The 17,964-nt window shown below is 37.1% G+C and overlaps 1 protein-coding gene across 18 annotated transcripts in view; it reads right to left on the bottom strand.

Moving 5' to 3' along the window:
- Nucleotides 1-17,964, bottom strand: part of IQSEC1 (IQ motif and Sec7 domain ArfGEF 1) — a 359,237-nt gene continuing 341,273 nt past the window's right edge. For 13 of the 18 annotated variants that reach the window (XM_049826619.1, XM_049826622.1, XM_049826624.1 and 10 more), the window contains 4 exons: nucleotides 14,360-14,533; nucleotides 13,502-13,678; nucleotides 6,091-6,140; nucleotides 1-4,746 (listed from right to left, as the gene is read on the bottom strand). In XM_049826619.1, coding sequence (XP_049682576.1) covers nucleotides 4,141-4,746; nucleotides 6,091-6,140; nucleotides 13,502-13,678; nucleotides 14,360-14,533 — 1,007 coding nt within the window. In that variant the 3' untranslated portion in view covers nucleotides 1-4,140. The remainder of the gene's footprint in view (nucleotides 4,747-6,090; nucleotides 6,141-13,501; nucleotides 13,679-14,359; nucleotides 14,534-17,964) is intronic. The other 5 variants (XM_049826620.1, XM_049826623.1, XM_049826626.1 and 2 more) reach the window with 2 other exon arrangements.

Here is a 17,964-nt window from a genome sequence, read left to right as displayed (position 1 = left end):
GAGTTTTAAATGATTTATTTGATTTCTCCACATGATCACAGTTATAGTTTTACATCAATAGGGTCTGTTACTACTTACAAACAGAATGCATATTAAAATGAAAGCACTCCTTTCTTCCCCATAGTTACAAAAGGGGTCTCAAGCCTCCCCAGAACAGAAGCTTCTTGTATGCATAATGTTTTTTGAAGTCTTTAACAGTCTGCATTCAAGACCTAATTCTAACAGTTTAATACAACTCAAAGCTGATTTAAGTTCCTAGCAGGAGATAGGCAACCTCAAAGTGACTGCAGACTTCTAGTAATACTAATTTACACACTATGTACAATTTAGAGAATTATCTATTCCCCCTACTGGTCCCATTTTCACCACCCCCTTTTCTCTTTTCCAAATTTAATCTTGTTATTGGTTCCACTTTTCTTTTAAATATATACACAATAATCCATTTTGCAGGCAAGAAGTGCGATGGTATTTTACAACGGAACAGCAAAATGCATGCTTAACTGCAGAAAACACACAGCTTTATATGGAACAGCAAGTCAACATCTAGAGATTCATTGTTTAAATATCTGCTGACTGTCTTTCAGCTCATTTTATCAAGAAACAAGAGGCTTCTGCTGCATGCAGTACATGATGGGAAAATCATTCTACACTGTATGTTAGACTTGGGGTTTTTTAGCAATACAAGACGCACATTATATTAGGATGAACTTTGTTTTTTGTTTTTACATTGTTTTACATTTCATTCTTAACTTAAAAAAATAAAACCCCCAAATATATATTTGATTGTTGTCCCAGAAAAGATTTTTGTTGCCACACCTTCATTCTTTAGGTTTCCCTTTCATTTTTTCAAATCAGCATTACTACTTTGCCACATCATTTATGGGAAAAGAGAAACATGGTCACTCTATGCAGTTCTGTACCAGTTTTTAATTGGCAATGGCATTTGAGAAAAAGACCGTCTCAATTCTACTCCTGCCTGCAGGCTGAAAATATTAATTTTCTTAACCACACGCAGTGTTAAAGTACTATCATTTTCCTATTCTAGGCATGATCCACACTGCTCTAAGCAATTGTTAATCAAGGACAGAGTCAGAGAGGTTATACAACAACCCCAAACAAGCAGCAAAGTTCTTAAGACTTATGCTGACACCAAGACACATTTGTTTGTTAAAAGTACATACAAATACACAGTCAAAAAAAAAAAAAAAACAAACCCAAGGTAAAAGTCCACTGTTTCTCCTCATTGACTTGAAATAAGAGAGTTTACAAATACTGTGCTCTTGTATGACCAGTTTTGTTTTATAAACTAGCCTCAAAATGAGCTGTGATTTTACACATGCGACTTAATGCACCTAGAGGGTTGGTACAAACTCCTTCCCCATGTGTACATGAAATCATGTGTAAATGGTTCTTTGCATGCGCATTTGTGACATCTTCTGAATACTTAATTGATTGCACATGAAAATCAGTGGTCAAGCATTAAAACGTGGCTTACTGTGTAAGTTTAGAAAATTTATATGTAACTCTAATTTAAATGAATGAAAGGGGTTTTAAAACATAAAACAAATGCAGATCTGGGAGATTTAACATCCTCACTGTTAATTAACACAGCTAGAGTCAGATTTCCTCTCCACTGATACTGCATATTCTACTTTTATTCCATACACAGGCAATTTTACTTACATTATAACTCTGCATCTGAAACAAGTACAGACTCCATCACTCAGTGAAGAGGAGCGTTCTTACCTCAGTTTTAATTAAAAGATGAGGTTTCTGAAAGATGTTTATACCTGAATGGTTCTTTATCTTTTCTGGAACAACCTATAAATTACAGTTAGACTCTACTATTGGTACAGATGTATGAAGAAAAGTCTACATATTGAAATATGTTATCACTTTACTTCAACTAATATCAACAGTAACACTGATATATTTTGCAAATATACAATATGTAGAGTGTAGCCTCACACTAATAATAACATTAGATGACATGCAGACAGTTCTACTTTCCCTTATAAGAACAGTATATATTTTTTTAAACTGCAAGGAACAGAGCCTCAGGGGACCCATATGAGTCTCTTAAGGTAAGCCGCAGAATTTAGAATAGTATGAGTGATACTTAAAAATAATGTAACTACTCATTTTCTTTTCTTTTCATTTCATGAACATAATTTAGAGGAGAAGGAGCAGAAGGGGAAAACATATTGCACATGTGTGAAACAAACATGGACAGCTTTAAACAAAAGGCTAAACTCTAGATTGCTGTATTTGCTCTCTGTGGAGGTTAACAAAGTGCTCAGTTTGCAGTTTTGCTGGTATTGTGATATCAATGGTATGAAAGGGAAAAAATTACTCAACCTCTCCCCTCTCCCCCCCAAATATTAGAGATGCCATGAGCAAAGCCAATATGAAAAGTCACTCTCTTGTTCTCATGCCCTCATTATTCCTGACAATTTTATTACTGTTAAACAGAAAATTGACTGGTGGTTATTATTGTTACTTTTACCCATCTCACACTGGAACTTTTTGCTCATCCTCTTCAAGGTTTGCTTTTAGGCTGGTACAGTTTTGCAGTTGTGATTCCTTTGTCTCTACTGTTTAGGTGTAAAGTCCTTGCAGTGGCTCAAAATGCTGAAACTACAAAGTAGGCGCCATGTATAACTTTGTACAGGATTTTGGGATAAAAATTGTATATAAATTTGCAAATGGTTTGATTACAACACATAAGCAACAACAGCACAGCCTGTTTTTATGTGATGTCTTGCAACTAACTGGACTATGAAAGTGAGGGTTTGAGCATAAACTCAGCCTGCTGAGTGCTGGATATTTTCAAACTAACAAATGTGATGAGTAAAAATGGTGAAGCCACTTTGTTGCTAGCACATGGCTACATGGAATTACGTATTTTTTTAATATGTGTGTATATATATATATAAAAACCCTATACTAAATTCTAAAACAAACCTTCAAGTTTTAGAGCACTTCCACCTGGAAACACTCTGACTAGAATTCAGCTTCATTGGGGGTAAAAATGAGAAATTATGGTAAACAGGAAACAAAGTAGCTGAGAAAGATGGAAGTTTGCCATTTTCATGTTCAAGATGAATGTTTTTGCAGTGTGTACATGCACCTGTTGTAACTCTTCGTGTGTGTTCATTAAATCATATGCATACAAAAGAAATGTGGATCATGTAAATTCACAGTTATCACAGCCTTTAAAGTGTCTAAGAATTTGTGTGACCAATGCTTCAAGATGACCACTGGTAAATGGTCATCCTACATTGCTACGGTATAATTACTGCATCTCAACAAGTTTGCTTACCTGAAATAGCAAAGCAGTTATAATACTGATTAAGTATGATATTCTCGTGTTAATAAAATAAGGATTTATACAAAGCAGTATTTGACTACAACATTTAAATGCTATGTTACTTGGCACATTTAGTAATGATTGCTTAGAAATCTTAGCAAGTCCAGAGGACTTTTAATGAAAATACTGAAATGTCTGAAATTTGTTTCTAACAGTTAATGTTTTTGGTCTACTCTTTCATATGCTATTCATCTATTATACTGTCCTATCAAGTAAGTGGAATTCCTTGTAAAGTCTATATTGCTAGTTTTGTGGACTGAAAAAAATTCTTTCCAAGCACAAATGTTAACTATACAGTATATATATATATATTTATATGTATATATTTATATTATATAAAGTTTACTTACGTACTTTCATCAACCATATCAGGTCTACTTATTTTTTTTGCCCATTGACAAGAAAAGAGCAAGAATGCAACACTTGGTTCTGTATCACTTTTTTCCTTGTTTCATAGACTAAGTTTTTATTACGCATGTAAAATTGTCAAGGGATTTGGTGTAAAAGATCGCTTTACCCATATTCAGCAAGCAGCATGTTTTCAAGGCAGTTGTAAATAAGAATTAACCAGATGGTAAACGTCTGTCGAGTAGATAAGTGAAACCAGTATCGATTGCGCTAACTTGAATTATTTTATTTAGTAACAGCAAGCCTTTAAGCTCACACAACTCAAATTGTCTAGGTAAAAACTGACAATATTATTTGTTGCTTCCTGTAAGTGCCTTTGTAACTTTGTTTAAAACTATCATTATTAGGAGGGTCAATATGTTCTAGACTATTGTGCTGATGCCACTGTGTTTGGGCTTAGTGCTGGCTGAAGTGGAGGGAGGTGGTGGCGGTCCATGGTGATGCTGAGAGTGTTGGGGATGAGAAGAGTGCCCTGGGTGCGGAGGGGGCAGCGGCGGGTGAGGAGAGTGGGTATGCTGCGCATGGGCGTGCTGCATGTAAGGAGTATGCTGGGAGTGTGCCGCATGCTGGGAATGGGGCACATGTTGGTGATACTGGTGTGGATGCTGGAGATGCTGGGGAGGGTGATAGTGGTGGTGGTGGTGGTAGGGTGGTGGGTTCTGCTGCATATGACAGTACTGTGAATGGTGAGAATGCACTTGTGCCTGTGTCTGCCCCTCAGCTGGCCCTGCATGATGCATGGCAGAAGGATGCTGTGAGTGTTGCTGATGTGGGATTACTGGAGGGTGCGGAGGTTGCTGTGATGAGCCAGATGGTGGATGGCCTTGGGAAGGTGGCTTTCCCCTTTTACTACCAAATAAGGAACCTAGGAGTGAGGAGGAGTTAGGCATAGTCTGGTGAGGGCGAGATGGACACTCTCGGGTTGATGTAGCTCTTCGGCGCATGTGAGGACTGCTAATGATGGACCCCTAAAAAGAAATTAATAGAAATAAAAATTAAAAAAATCTTAAAATGTTTAAAAGAAAAAGTTCACACTGACCCACAAACTCCTCCTTCAGTGTTCACATGGGTGGACTATGTTAAAAGTTCTAGGAAAAATTTTACTTCCACCTTCTCTAAGTTGCCAGTAAGGCATTCATGCCCTTCTTGGGGTATTTTAAGCATTAAATGTTCTTCTCTCAATGCTTTAATATTGAAAGCTATGACTTGAAATGAGAAAAATGTCAAGGAAGAGTAACATGACATAAGACCTAGGATTGTGTTTTTAAAGGAAAAATACATTTTTAAATACTGTAAAAAATACCATACTTGCTTTTTTACAACAAAAAATAAAACTACATTAAATTCAACCTAAATAGTTAAACACACAGCAGCAAATATTACAGTTACAATTCAGATTTCAAAACAGTATTTTAAACTTTTTTTTTTATAGTAGTTTTCCACTACTATATGCCACAGTGCTGCTTCTCAAGCCTACCTCTAAAATATGTGTTAAATGGAACCATACCATTTTTGCCACTAAGATTTCTATGTGATTGTGTTTTTCTGACCTGTGGTCCAACGTTCTCTATTATTTAGCCTGGAATGGTGTATTTAGCTTCTGGAAGTTTGGGGGATTGTATTTTTTAAAAAAGAGTTAAGGGACACAACAGTACTTAGGCAAAGTGTGCTAGATTTAAACTGCAATCTACCTAAAGCAAACACAGAAATAAAATAAATTAAAATAAAAAAAAGAAAAAAGAAAAAATCTGCAAGCTGAATTCAGAGACATGAACAGTATATATAAATGGTTTGAAGATGAATGAAATCTCATGAAATCCACATTGAATTCACCTATCTTAATAATTTTTTTCCTCCCATGCCCTATCTGTGCAATTCCATGGTGTCATGACTGCATACATTTAGCAATTTAACTCGAAAATAAGCAATGGGAATGGTTGAGCATGAAAGTCAATAGTTGTAGCTAAATACCAAACAGCAAGAACAGTGTACTTTGTAACAAAGAGCAAGTGGGCTTTTAAGCTGGGACCAGACTGAAATGGTGGCAAAAGGACACATCATATTCATTTAACCATGCTTGCAGGAACAAAGGGAACAAGGTTAGCTCAAACCAAAAATGGCATTGGTCTAAAACAAGCTGTCAGTGCTTTTTAAGCTGGAAGAATACGGAGTGAGTAGCCTAGGCATGCATTTTATTTGAGGCAGGCAGGTTATATGTTAGAAGAAAAAAGAGCAAAAAAATATGTATATAAAAGAAAGGTTTGAAATGCACATCATCACATCCAGCTAGACATCAGTAACTTCCTACTTACTTCCATATTGCTGTCTAGCGATCCTGCACTGCTGCGTCGCCCACGCTTGCCTGCCCAGGACATGCAACACCATAGATTAGAGACTGAGACAAGACCCGGGTGAAAAACAGCTGCTTTCCCTGAATCACTAGAGGAGTCTCTAAATGCAACTAGAGGAGCTGCAGGGGGGTTAACATTGCACTGGACTGGTACAGCAGCTACTAAGGCAGAAATTTAGCTTTTTAAGGCCAGTACTTATATTAAGTTTCTGTACCTGACTAATTTTTAAGAGGTATTGTTGTGAATCAACTATCATTAGCGGGGTGTGATTTTTTTTTAAATTTGTACAACTCTTAAAATACATGTATTTTAGCATCTATATTTAATAGTATGGTTATGATGTTGACCAGCAACAATTTTAAATTGTTTGACTTCCTGGAATCTAACTGTCTATGAAGTTTCTTTCTTTAAAGACTGGCAGCATATGCATTTATATTTATGGGGTGGTATTAATCTAAATACAAAATTTAATAGTGGCATATTCTTAACTTCCGTGTGGGAGATTGGTGAGGGGCATCGGTTTCATCATTTCATTTTCAGTTTTGAACCTCAGTGGATTTCATATAATCTTCTTCATGAGGTTTAAAAAAAACTAAACTTAATTTTTTATCAATAAATCTGGAATCTGTCTTGACATTATGGCTAGATTTTGTTTGTTTAGCTGTGCAGTGCTTTATTCTTAAGTATGATGGATTTGTTCTCCAATATTCTCAAATCGCCAAAGACATTTGCCTACAACTACACATGAAACACCGGACCGTTTGGCTAAAGAGCTACAATACTTCAGTAGCTATATATAGGACACAGGATCCCAGATTTTCTCTCTTGTTTCACAGGAGAGAAAATAGCATATGGCTGCAGTGGAAACACATATTTTTTAAAAGATAGCTTGTTGAGCATTGCTTTGCAAAGTTTCAAAATACTTTACTGGCAGGGTGTATAAACAAAGATAACCTCTGAAGAATGGTCAGGTTTTCAAAGCTTCTCTAAAATCTTCATGTTTTCAGAAACCTAAATTTTCTCAATGCTTTCCTGCAAGGCCAAATATCAAAGACAATATCCACCCTGCATTGGTACATTGCTGCCTTCAGAATCTTCTACTCTAACAGGTGGTTTTGGAGAGGAATGTTTAGATTTCAGCATCACTGAACCTATGAGCCACATACCCTCATCTTTAGAAGCCCAAAAGGCACATGGTACCAGAGCTAAAGAGAAGAACTTTGGGACTGGTTTGCAGGTTGGACACAACAGTGATTACTGGGAGGTTCGCCCTTACTTCTTGACAAACCCTCTCATAGACCAATTAAGACCCGTAAGTCTTATACTATCAGTATGATCTAAAAATACCACCTATTGGATCCATAAGTGTAACTTCGACCTGTTTGGTCATGGGATGCCTCCCCAGTATAAACCCCTCTACATTGACATTAAATTGAGGGGAACGTGCTTGTGGTCAAGGTGTTTTGTCTGGCTTGTTAGATTTGTTGGAATTTTGAACAATTCCCCTAGACAGGCTTTTTGTCAAAAGCTTGGTGGTTCATCTCTTGCTGCAGTTTTAGCCTCATAAAAACCATAACTGTGCTATCTTATGAACCCTCCCAGAAAAACTGGTTTTGATAATCCCTTTATTTTTACTTCTACTCAGGCTTTGATATTTTTCTGCTCTGCTAACGGGATTAGTACTGATTAACACTCAGATCACTCTTGCTTGCTTATACAAAAAACACAGAGGAAGACAGCCATCTCTTAACTTAGCAGTCAATATTGCAAATAAGACTGACAGCTGCCACAAGTCATTAAATGTGGCCAAAAATGAAGAAAAACAGGAAAATCTAATGCCTTTTGCATATGGCAAAGTCTCTAATAAAATAACCGTGAACACGGTATATACCCAGTATATATGGACAGAAAGAGACAGATGGAATTTTGCTTAGAATAACTTCAGGGCAAAGTAGTACTAGCAAAGCCAAGAACAAACAGAAAATCCTACTTAAAATGCCTGTAAATTTCCCTCAGATAGGCACTATCACAATAAAGAGCGCTTTGTTTATTTTCTTAAAAACAAATTGAACCCAATTCCTTATTGGCCTACAGTGTGATATGAAAGCTATTAAGTAAATCCTCTAGAGCATTCCCCCTGCCAATATGTGTTTATACAAGACTGTTCTCTGGTCTTTGAGATGGCATCCTATCTCAAAAATGTTTCCCTAGAGCTGCAGAGTTCAAATGCATTTCAAGAAAATAGTGACTGTTGACTAGAATTGTATGTAAGCATAACTCTATATTTGCATGATAATTAACAGCTGTGATATAAAGCAAGGTGGTATTCATCAAATCTGAAGACCAGTTTTGCTTAATATATTCTGATCTACTTGAAATTTTTAAGGATGTTAGAGTGGTTTTAAATTTATTTTTATAAAATTAAATTTCAGTTAATTTAATCTTTTCTGATTTATTCCAATAATTCATTGATGTTAGATATGAATATTTTGTAAGAAATATCTTTAACTTACATAAGTATATGTCCCATGTATATACATGCATTATATGGGACTAAGAATATTTCAAATTTATAGTGGAAATATTAAGTGATCACAATATTTTTACAAACTTAAACATTCCAAAAGAAAGTATAGAGTTTCATTAATAAAAATCCATTCTACCTTGCAGAAATTGATCTCACAGATGTGCACAGATTGTAACAGTAAATATAAATATTTCTCACTGCTACCCTGTATTTCTTTGAAACTCTGTTCTATACCAGAGAGTTACATGGATATCTAAACAATGTATTAGGATCTAGTTTTGTACATCTTGGGAAAAAGTTTGGAAAATGTTCTAAATTAACGTTTTGGTAAAGCAAACTAATGTACCAGCTCTTATAATGATGAGTTGTCTTACTAGCCTCCAAAGGCTTTGAAATTGATATTCCCAGCAGAGCAGCAGCAGGATCTGTAACCATCTAGCTACTCAACTTATAGGTATTACTCAACCTGACTTGCTCAAAATTATCTAAACAATATGCTCTAATCATTAATTTAGAGAGACCACTTTCCAGGGTGAAAAGACTCTTTGTAACCTTCATATTTTCATCTTGTTTTCTGTGTGAAACAGGTATAGTCTTAAGATCACACATCAATTGTGAAAATAGTTTCTTGGCATCTTCAAACAGATGATTCTCAAAATACTGATTAAGCACCAGGAGATGAGAAAACAGCATAACCATGCCTTGCCTTGCTGAACTCCTCCTTCAGTGGAAAAGCAAACAGCGTCTCTTCCATAAGACAGAAAAGTTGTTGATACAAAGGTGTTTATATACAGTGCGGGGTATCTTTGTACAACATACTTGTAAAATGGTTTGATATGAGCATAGGCATATCACAAAAGACTTGATTCATAAAAATTTGTTTTATTTAAAAAAACCAGTAAACTATCATGCCCATTACTGTTGCTATTCCATTGAAGAGTAGGAAATATAACAACAGTGACAAGGGAAGAGACAGGAACAATCTCTCCTTACTTGGAAAGCTCTTCTAATAAGGGAGAAGATGACTGCTAGTATCCTCTCTCCTATATAGTTTAGCAAAATCCATGGGAGAGGAAGGAGAAAATAACCTAGTAACCCTGCCTGCATCAGATGAAGGAGGAGCCAAGGGACTGCACCATCTCATCACAGATTGATTCAACAGATGAAAGGGTTCTGTAATTGCATGAACTCAGAGTCTTTTTAAGGGGATTACGATGCTGAGAAATTCCACAATCTCTTCCATTACATTTTGGGATACAGGAAATTTTAAAAAATACATGATGAAATTATTAAAAAACAAACAAACAAAAGAAACATTTAAAAGTTAAGGGTTGATAACTGAGATTATATGCAATATACAAATAGAATTATTTTAATTCTGAATCTAATTTATGTTTTGGTTTTGTTGTTCACTTTTTTTTTCCTTAAGTAGTCTCTACTGGTCTGTGATTGTTTTGACGTAGCTCAGGAGATTATGAGACAAGCACAACTTAAATTAATAGTAACCATTATACCATCCTGCACTTCTGTGCAGCTTCCAATATCACATAGGTATGCCAGTTGTGTATTACCAAGGCAAACCATAAAATTACAATTTTTAAACCAGTGCAGTTTGTAAATATTATTAACCCCTTACACATTAGAGATGGGGTGAACAAAGCTTGATTTCCACAGGTGCTCACCACTGTAAACTCAACATGAAAGCACTGGGTCCTCCAGCAACTCAAAGTCACTGGAATTCAGATTGACTAGCCTAAAACCAGTCAAAAAACCTGAGAGACACAGAATCGAAAATGCAGCTAGCCTAATCCTCCATGATCGCCTTTAGCAATCAAATCATTCCTCCCATGTACTGATGGCCATGATGGGACTCCACAATTTTCACGTCTTTCTGTAAACCTACTTATCATGTAATTGTATATAGAGTAAGTGCTGAAACGTCCAAAATTCTATTGGAAACCATGAAACTCACCTTTAACTGCATTAAGATTTGTCTTCTAATATTTTTATGTAGACTAAGAATTTCAAAGTCTGGGACAAATAAATTCAGCTCTTCCTTGACTATAGCTCAAAAATGTGTAATAGAAATGATAAATTTTTCTCTTGAGAAAAATAAAGCGCTAAATACTTTTGACATATTCACATCTTGGAACAGTTGGTTGCCATATTCTACTTTTTATTCCGTGGAAAGAACTGTCAATCCACAATGAACAATACTATCTTTAAAATCAAGAGACCCTCATGCACATCCTTTTTGCAATTATGACTTAAGCTATCGTGGCAAATGCATGGAAGAACAACCATCAGGAAATGATTCCTGACATTGTTTCCTGACAGAGAAATCTTGCCTGTCCTTATGGTTTACAGCTTAGTATCAACATCCATTAGATCTAAGAAGCTTATGAATCGTCACTCTTTTCCAAGAGAGAAATCTAAAGTCACTTTCCATAGCCACCATTTACTACTGTGGTATCCGGTAGAGAGTAATGGACTCTTTTCTTAAATAGTTTTGTCATATACCCATGCAAACAAAATGCTGTTCAATCAGATTTCCCCTTCATTGAATAAATATTTCAAAATTTTCAATTTGTTTTTGCAATGTTCATTGGACAATTATCTGCCTTACTGCATAAATATGCAACCAGGCAATTTTCTCATGCTTACTAGATTTATTTCTGTTTAAGTGTAGAAGGGAACTCTCCACAAATCCACTTTCATCATGCCTTTTCTTACAGAAAGGCACACATTCACACACAGTCCCACTACTCTTGTTCCTCTTCCTTGTTGATCCTGTGTTTCATCCACAAAAAGAATTGAGGCAACCTAACTCAGTATTCTTTTACAGAAGCAATTTGATATGCTATAATCACTGGGACACAGTATCTTGCTAACTGAAAGAGATTTCTTTGTTTTTCTATGGATCATCTCTCCCATATAAAAAAAATCAGCCTCACATGCAAGCTATTCACTGACAAAAGGCAGAGAAGACATGTATAATCTCATTAAAATTACTACACGAAATAACAGGTATGTAATTTCTCAAGTCAGTTGCACTGCACAAGACCAAACAGAAACTCTCCATAATTCTCAACTATTTGAAGTTAAAATTAAGTTTAGTTGGGTTTAACAAACTCATTGATAAACCCTCCAGTCTGTGAGTGATTTCTACTTTTTGTTATGGAAAAAAGCTATTTTCAGTAATAAGCATGCCAATTGTGGGCATGCCCCGTTGAAACGTGAAATGTTTTCATGATAAAAAATACTTGTTTATTGCATAAAACCCATAACATGAATTTAAAAACATGGCAATGTTTGAAAGACAAGGATGAAAAATTCCTATGGGATGAAAAAAATCAATCAGAAATCACATTTATGGGTACAGATACCCACTGAACTCACATATTCAACAATATGGTAGTTCTCATTCTAATGAAATGAAACCAAAACAACAAAAAAGGATGATGGAAATATCCTCAAATATAACAGAGGATATAACAGTGGTGAAGACTGGTGGCTTGATCCAAAATCCATTGAAGCCAATCAAGCACCAATATTCAAGTTCAGCCTGATTTTGGATCAAGGTCCTAGGTCTTTTTAATGAAGCAAATGGACATATGAGTATGAAAGCCTAAACAGAGAATAAAATAATTGAAAGAGCTCACTCTCTACATATTTGTATGCACATACATATACCCACAAGACACAGGCTATAATTTCAGTTTGTAACAATTTTATTTATTGCAGCGTAGCTAAAAAGTTAAAAAAGGAGAAAGATAACTAGTGTCTACTACCAAAGATATACATAGTATTGAAATTATGACTATACTGTAAGTCATCACTTCAATTAGAGGAACAAATCAGAGTATGTAACACAGACTATGAACTAAAGAAAAAATTAAATATACATATATAGTTGCTACTATCCCCAGAAGTACTTTCTGAATAGTGGGCATGGTGTTCAGATATGAATTGTTGTAAATGACAGGAATCACATTTAACACTGAAAGACAAGGTTATTAGCCATGGTAGCCTGTATTACATGGGTATGCCAGTTGTGTATTACCAAGGCGAACCATAAAATAAAAACATACCAAACTTCCCCTGGATTTTCTTTGGCTAAAAAATCACACCACCACTCCTTTCCAGTCTTTAGCTATATTAATCAGTTGATAAATCTTAAGATACATCAGTGGTTTTGTGAGATGTCACAGTATTCTTGTCCACTAAGGGTTCTTTTATTATATTGGCAATAGTATTTCACAACAACCTCTTTTGCAAGAATTGGGAACTATATCTTGAGTTACAAAACAATAAAAGAGCATCAAGGACACACTGTATCTGAATTGCATAGCTCTAGACCGAATTTTACAGTGCTTCACTCAATTTCATTCATCAAAGCGGTAATACAGGTACACTTGAGCACAAAATATTCAGAAAGCGGTCATTACACAGAGACCAGTTTCTTTTCTTTTCTTTCTAAGCCTATTGTATGAAGGGGAAGAAGCAAAGGGGAAGAAAAAAAGGAAAACTAAGTGGTTTACTCCTAGCACAAGTCAATCATTTTTTTTTAAAAACACTTACAATTTTTCCTCTGTCTTCACTCTCCTTTAAAAGTATACTTAGCAATCTACAATGTTTTAAATGCTTTCAAATAGTGGTTGCTTAATAGAACAAGGGTAAAAAACAAACAGAAATTAAACACTAACTATGAAAGAGGAGCTGTTCAAAATGTTTGAAGTTTCAGTATTACTAGTTCTGGAAGCCCACTGTGAGCTGGGCTTTATATGCATCATTCACACATGTTTGCATGCACTAGTCAGAGCAGGAAATAAAGGCAGTGCTTACCTGCTTCAGACAGGTCTCTAAGGGAGCTGCTCAGTGCACTTCTTTTCAGCCCCTCCCCAGTAGCATAGCTGTCATCCAGGCAAGCTCTGTTCAGTGTCCCATTGCCAGAATCTTTTTTCAGGCTGGAGCATTGAGACATGCTTGGACGCACCACACCCTTCTGTTTTTCTAGCTCAGCTGAAACAAAGAGAATAATTTTGCAATTATTGACTATAATGAAGGATGTTATAGTCTAATACTAACATCACAATTTCTGTATGTGATCATGTATTACTGTGAATAATAGAAAAAGAGTTCATCTTGGCACTGTTAAATGCCAGAGAGGAACTTCACCCCTGTACTAACAGCTTTATATTACAGCATAGAGGATGAAAAGCTATTACTCTTTTAGAAATACAGAAGATAAAATTCCACGTTTAAACACCCATGTAACTTCCAGCAAAATACATCTATTTTTATTATGGCTACCTAATTGAGAGAATACAGGAATATCAACATGGAAATAAAGAAAAATTCAGTGAAACTTATTTGAAGGGCTGTCATTGAGAATTTCAGTGATGTAAATCATCCCTAAAATTCTTACTGCAATTTATACTAAAAATTACAAACCCACCTCTATTCTGTCCATTGCTATTTGCACTTTGTCCAGGCTAAATTTCCACTGCAGCTACACTGCAGTAAATAATAGTCAATGAACTCAGCTAGGGTTTAAGATATCATTGGGTTTTTCCTCTTTCTAGAATCAAAGCCATGGAAAAAACCCACATTATCTTGAACTTTTAAAGAGTTCTAATGGGTTATATACATACTCAAGATTTTCTTATTTTGATTATCTTGAAAATGCTGTGTTGTATGTACCTTTGTACTTACACTCTATTCTGTGCTTTTCCATTTCTTGAACCTCTGCAATTGACTCCCTCAAATCATCTGTAAACTTCTTCCTGTCCTGAGGATTTGGTGCATTGAAATTTATTAGTACTTTGATATCTGCTCCTGGAACAGCTGACGTGAGCCGAATGCCATTGGGATAATCTAGAAGAAAGAGTCAAGAAAAACTAAGCTCTGATTATTCCAATTACTTTTCTTTTAAAAAACAAACAAAGAAACAAACAAAAAACCCCAAACCCTGAAGGCTTTTTACTAATATTACCATATAGGGGACAAAGTCAGAGAAATAAAAAGTCTAAAGGCACAGAATTAGAATGAAAATCCCTAGAACTGCTTAACTGTCAAGATATCAAATAAATATTGAAAGATAGTCTTTATGCTGCTGTTACCAATAAGGTACAATGTATAATATAAAAGAAAACAAAACAGACACACACACCCCCCACACCCCCCCCCAAAAAAATGAAGCAGATAATTTTTGTTGCATGGAACAGATCCCATTACCTACCTTACTCAATTGTGACCAAAGTTTTGCTGAGTAAAGACTACCTGAATACGACTCAAGTACTAGAAACTATCTTATACTTTTAACTTAATGTTTGCAGGAAGACAAACACACTAGCATGTACAGCTTTTAGTATTTCCTATTAAGTTGTGTTCCCTGGACATTCTACTTTCCTTTTTTTTTTTTTTTTTAATTAAAAAAAAAAAAGTTTAAATTATCTGTGAAATTACATGCTGAGGATATAAAAGGGGTGGGGTCCACGCCCCCAACCCCCCTGGCCTTTTGGCCCATATTATGGATATCTTCACAATAAAAGGCAGATTTTTCAGCAAACTGTCCTTGCCTCTTTTCTAGCTGCACATCTGAGAATGCAAATTTTTACAGCTGGTCAAAAATATCTCCTAGTTGAGATAGAAGGTTCATTTACAGAAAGATAGCTTATAACGAAGATATGTTCTGCTGTAGAAAACAGAATCAGCCTTTGCTTGAAGCACAGACCTGTAGAAACAGGGTGTCAGAACAAACTCAAAATGTGCATTCTAATTCACAATGTTTACTTTTACTCAACAGCCTGACCTTATTGGTTTCCTAAAGCTCTCAAATATTTACTTAAGTATTCAATCTGAAGTTCAAGTGCTCCCACATACTAAAAATTAATTCCCTCAAGAACCAGCAGATGTAAGGTAGTCTCTTCCCTCAAAGCCATTAGGTTTCAAAATGACTTAAAATATTGAGAAACAAGTGCAAACGCTATGCTTTTTAAAAAGGATGTCTTAACTTCCAAATCAGAGTCGAAACCAATAGTGAAGCAAGTCCATTTACCATTCTCGGGTGAAAAACAGTGCCAACTACTGCAAGCCTCAAAGGGTACAGAGGGGAAGGAAGGATAAAAATTTGGGGCTTCTGCCAGGGTCTAAAATCAACATCTTGCATACAAGCAATGTACGGCTGATCTGCTTCTCCTGACGGCATGACAATTGCATCTACCTTCAATCAAGTAAGACAGCCACTTCAAGTTGTCTGCAGTTGCTATTGTTCAGAATACAGCCAAATGGAGGTGGAGAGCATGGTGTAACACCATGTACCGTTTTGAACACTGAAATTGGATATGCAGCAAACAGCTCTAGAAAATGTACCACTTCGGGGGGGGGGGGGACGGGACGGGACACGACTACGACAGGGAAAGATGTTTATGAAACCAAACAAGGAAACTTAGTAACCCCAGAGGCACATGGGCTACCTTCACATATGAACAAAGAAGGAATCTCCACATACTAAACAAACAAAAACATTTTATTACCAGAGATACTTCTCTATATCATATTGATTAAGCATCAGCAAACATGTAAGTATTTACTGGTTTCAGATACACTCTTTCTAAAGTCATCTGCTCACCCTTTATATTTTGTCAGTGATTTTGACTGAAAATGTAAAATATACTTCCCTGATCGCCTATTTATTTACTAGAGATATATGACATTATTTTCCCTTTTGGAGCTCATACATAGCTCAATGTAATTGACTTCTGTCATTAGAAGTCAATTCTTCTATCATGAACGCCAGTCGTGTTGTTCAACCTCACCAGTAGCCAAACCAATATTTTTGTTGCTTCTGCTTTAGTGACATGAAATTTTATTCACTTGAAACCAGCTGATTGTGACAGCTGCTACTCACAGATTTACTGAATGGCATGATGGCTCTGGCCAAAATACCCCAAAGTTTGCTGGGGACAGGGGAAACCAAGAATACAAATTTTACAAACCAGAGGGAAGACTACTTCTCTCTCCCAACTGGAAAGTACTGCATTCCACCTAACAGGTACCAATACTAGAAGTACAATCAGCTCACTGATTCACTGTAGCGAATTCACCTTAGGAGTCCAACTATCTCTACTAAAGTGTCTCAGTTAATATGCCTCCAGTTCACTGGGAGGAATCCAACCCTTTACTCCTAGTTTCACTATAGGTATTTTTAAGTTTACTTGTGTATTGGGTTTGCGTGGCAAGGTTTTGGTAGCAGAGGGGCTACAGGGGTGGCTTCTGTGAGAAGTTGCTAGAAGCTTCCCCTATGTCCAACAGAGCCAATGCCAGCTGGCTCCAAGATGGACCCACTGCTGGCCAAGACCAAGCCCATCAGCGACGGTGGTAGCACCTCCGGGATAACATATTTAAGAAGGGAAAAAAGCTCCTGTGGAACAGAAACTGCAGCCAGAGAGAGGAGTGAGAACATGTGAGAAACAACCCTATGGACACCAAGGTCAGTGAAGAAGGAGGGGGAAGAGATCCTCCAAGTGCTGGAGCAGAGCTTGCCTTACAGCCCGTGGGGAAGACCCTGGTGAGGCAGGCTGTCCCCATGCAGCCCAGGGAGGTCCACGGTGGAGCAGATCTCCACCTGCAGCCCGGGGAGGACTCCACACCGGAGCAGAGGGATGCCTGAAGGAGGCTGTGACCCCGTGGGAAGCCCATGCTGGAGCAGGTTCGTTGGAAGGACTTGTGACCCCGCGGGGGACCCACACTGGAGCAGGCTGTGCCAGAAGGACTGCAGCCTGCAGATAGGACCCATGCCAGGGAAGTTCATAAAGAACTGCAGCCCGTGGGAAGGACTCATGTTGGAGAAGTTCATGGCGGACTGTCTCCTGTGGGAGGGACCCAACACTGGAGCAGGGGAAGAGTGAGGAGCCCTCCCTCTGAGGAGAAAGGAGCAGCAGAGGCAACGTGTGATGAACTGACCCCAACCCCATTCCCCATCACCCTGCACTGCTGGGAGAGGGGGGGTGTAGAGAATTCAGAAGTGAAGCTCTGCCCAGTAAGAAGGGAGGGGTGGGGGGAAGGTGTTTTAAGATTTGGGTTTATTTCTCTTTACCCTACTCTGGTTTGACTGGCAATAAATTAATTTTCCCCAAGTCGAGTCTGTTTTGCCCATGATGGTAACTGGTGAGTGATCTCTCCCTGTCTTTGTCTCAACTCATGAGCCTTTCATTATGTTTTCTCTCCCCTGTCCAGCTGAGGGAAGGGAGTGATAGGGCAGCTTTGGTGAGCACCTGGCATCCAGCCAGCATCAATTTACCTCA

Source organism: Accipiter gentilis, chromosome 23, assembly GCF_929443795.1.
Source record: "Accipiter gentilis chromosome 23, bAccGen1.1, whole genome shotgun sequence".
Taxonomy (NCBI): Eukaryota; Metazoa; Chordata; class Aves; order Accipitriformes; family Accipitridae; genus Astur; species Astur gentilis.
The sequence above is the reverse complement of the archived record's forward strand: the minus strand, read 5'-3'. Positions and strand labels throughout refer to the sequence as shown.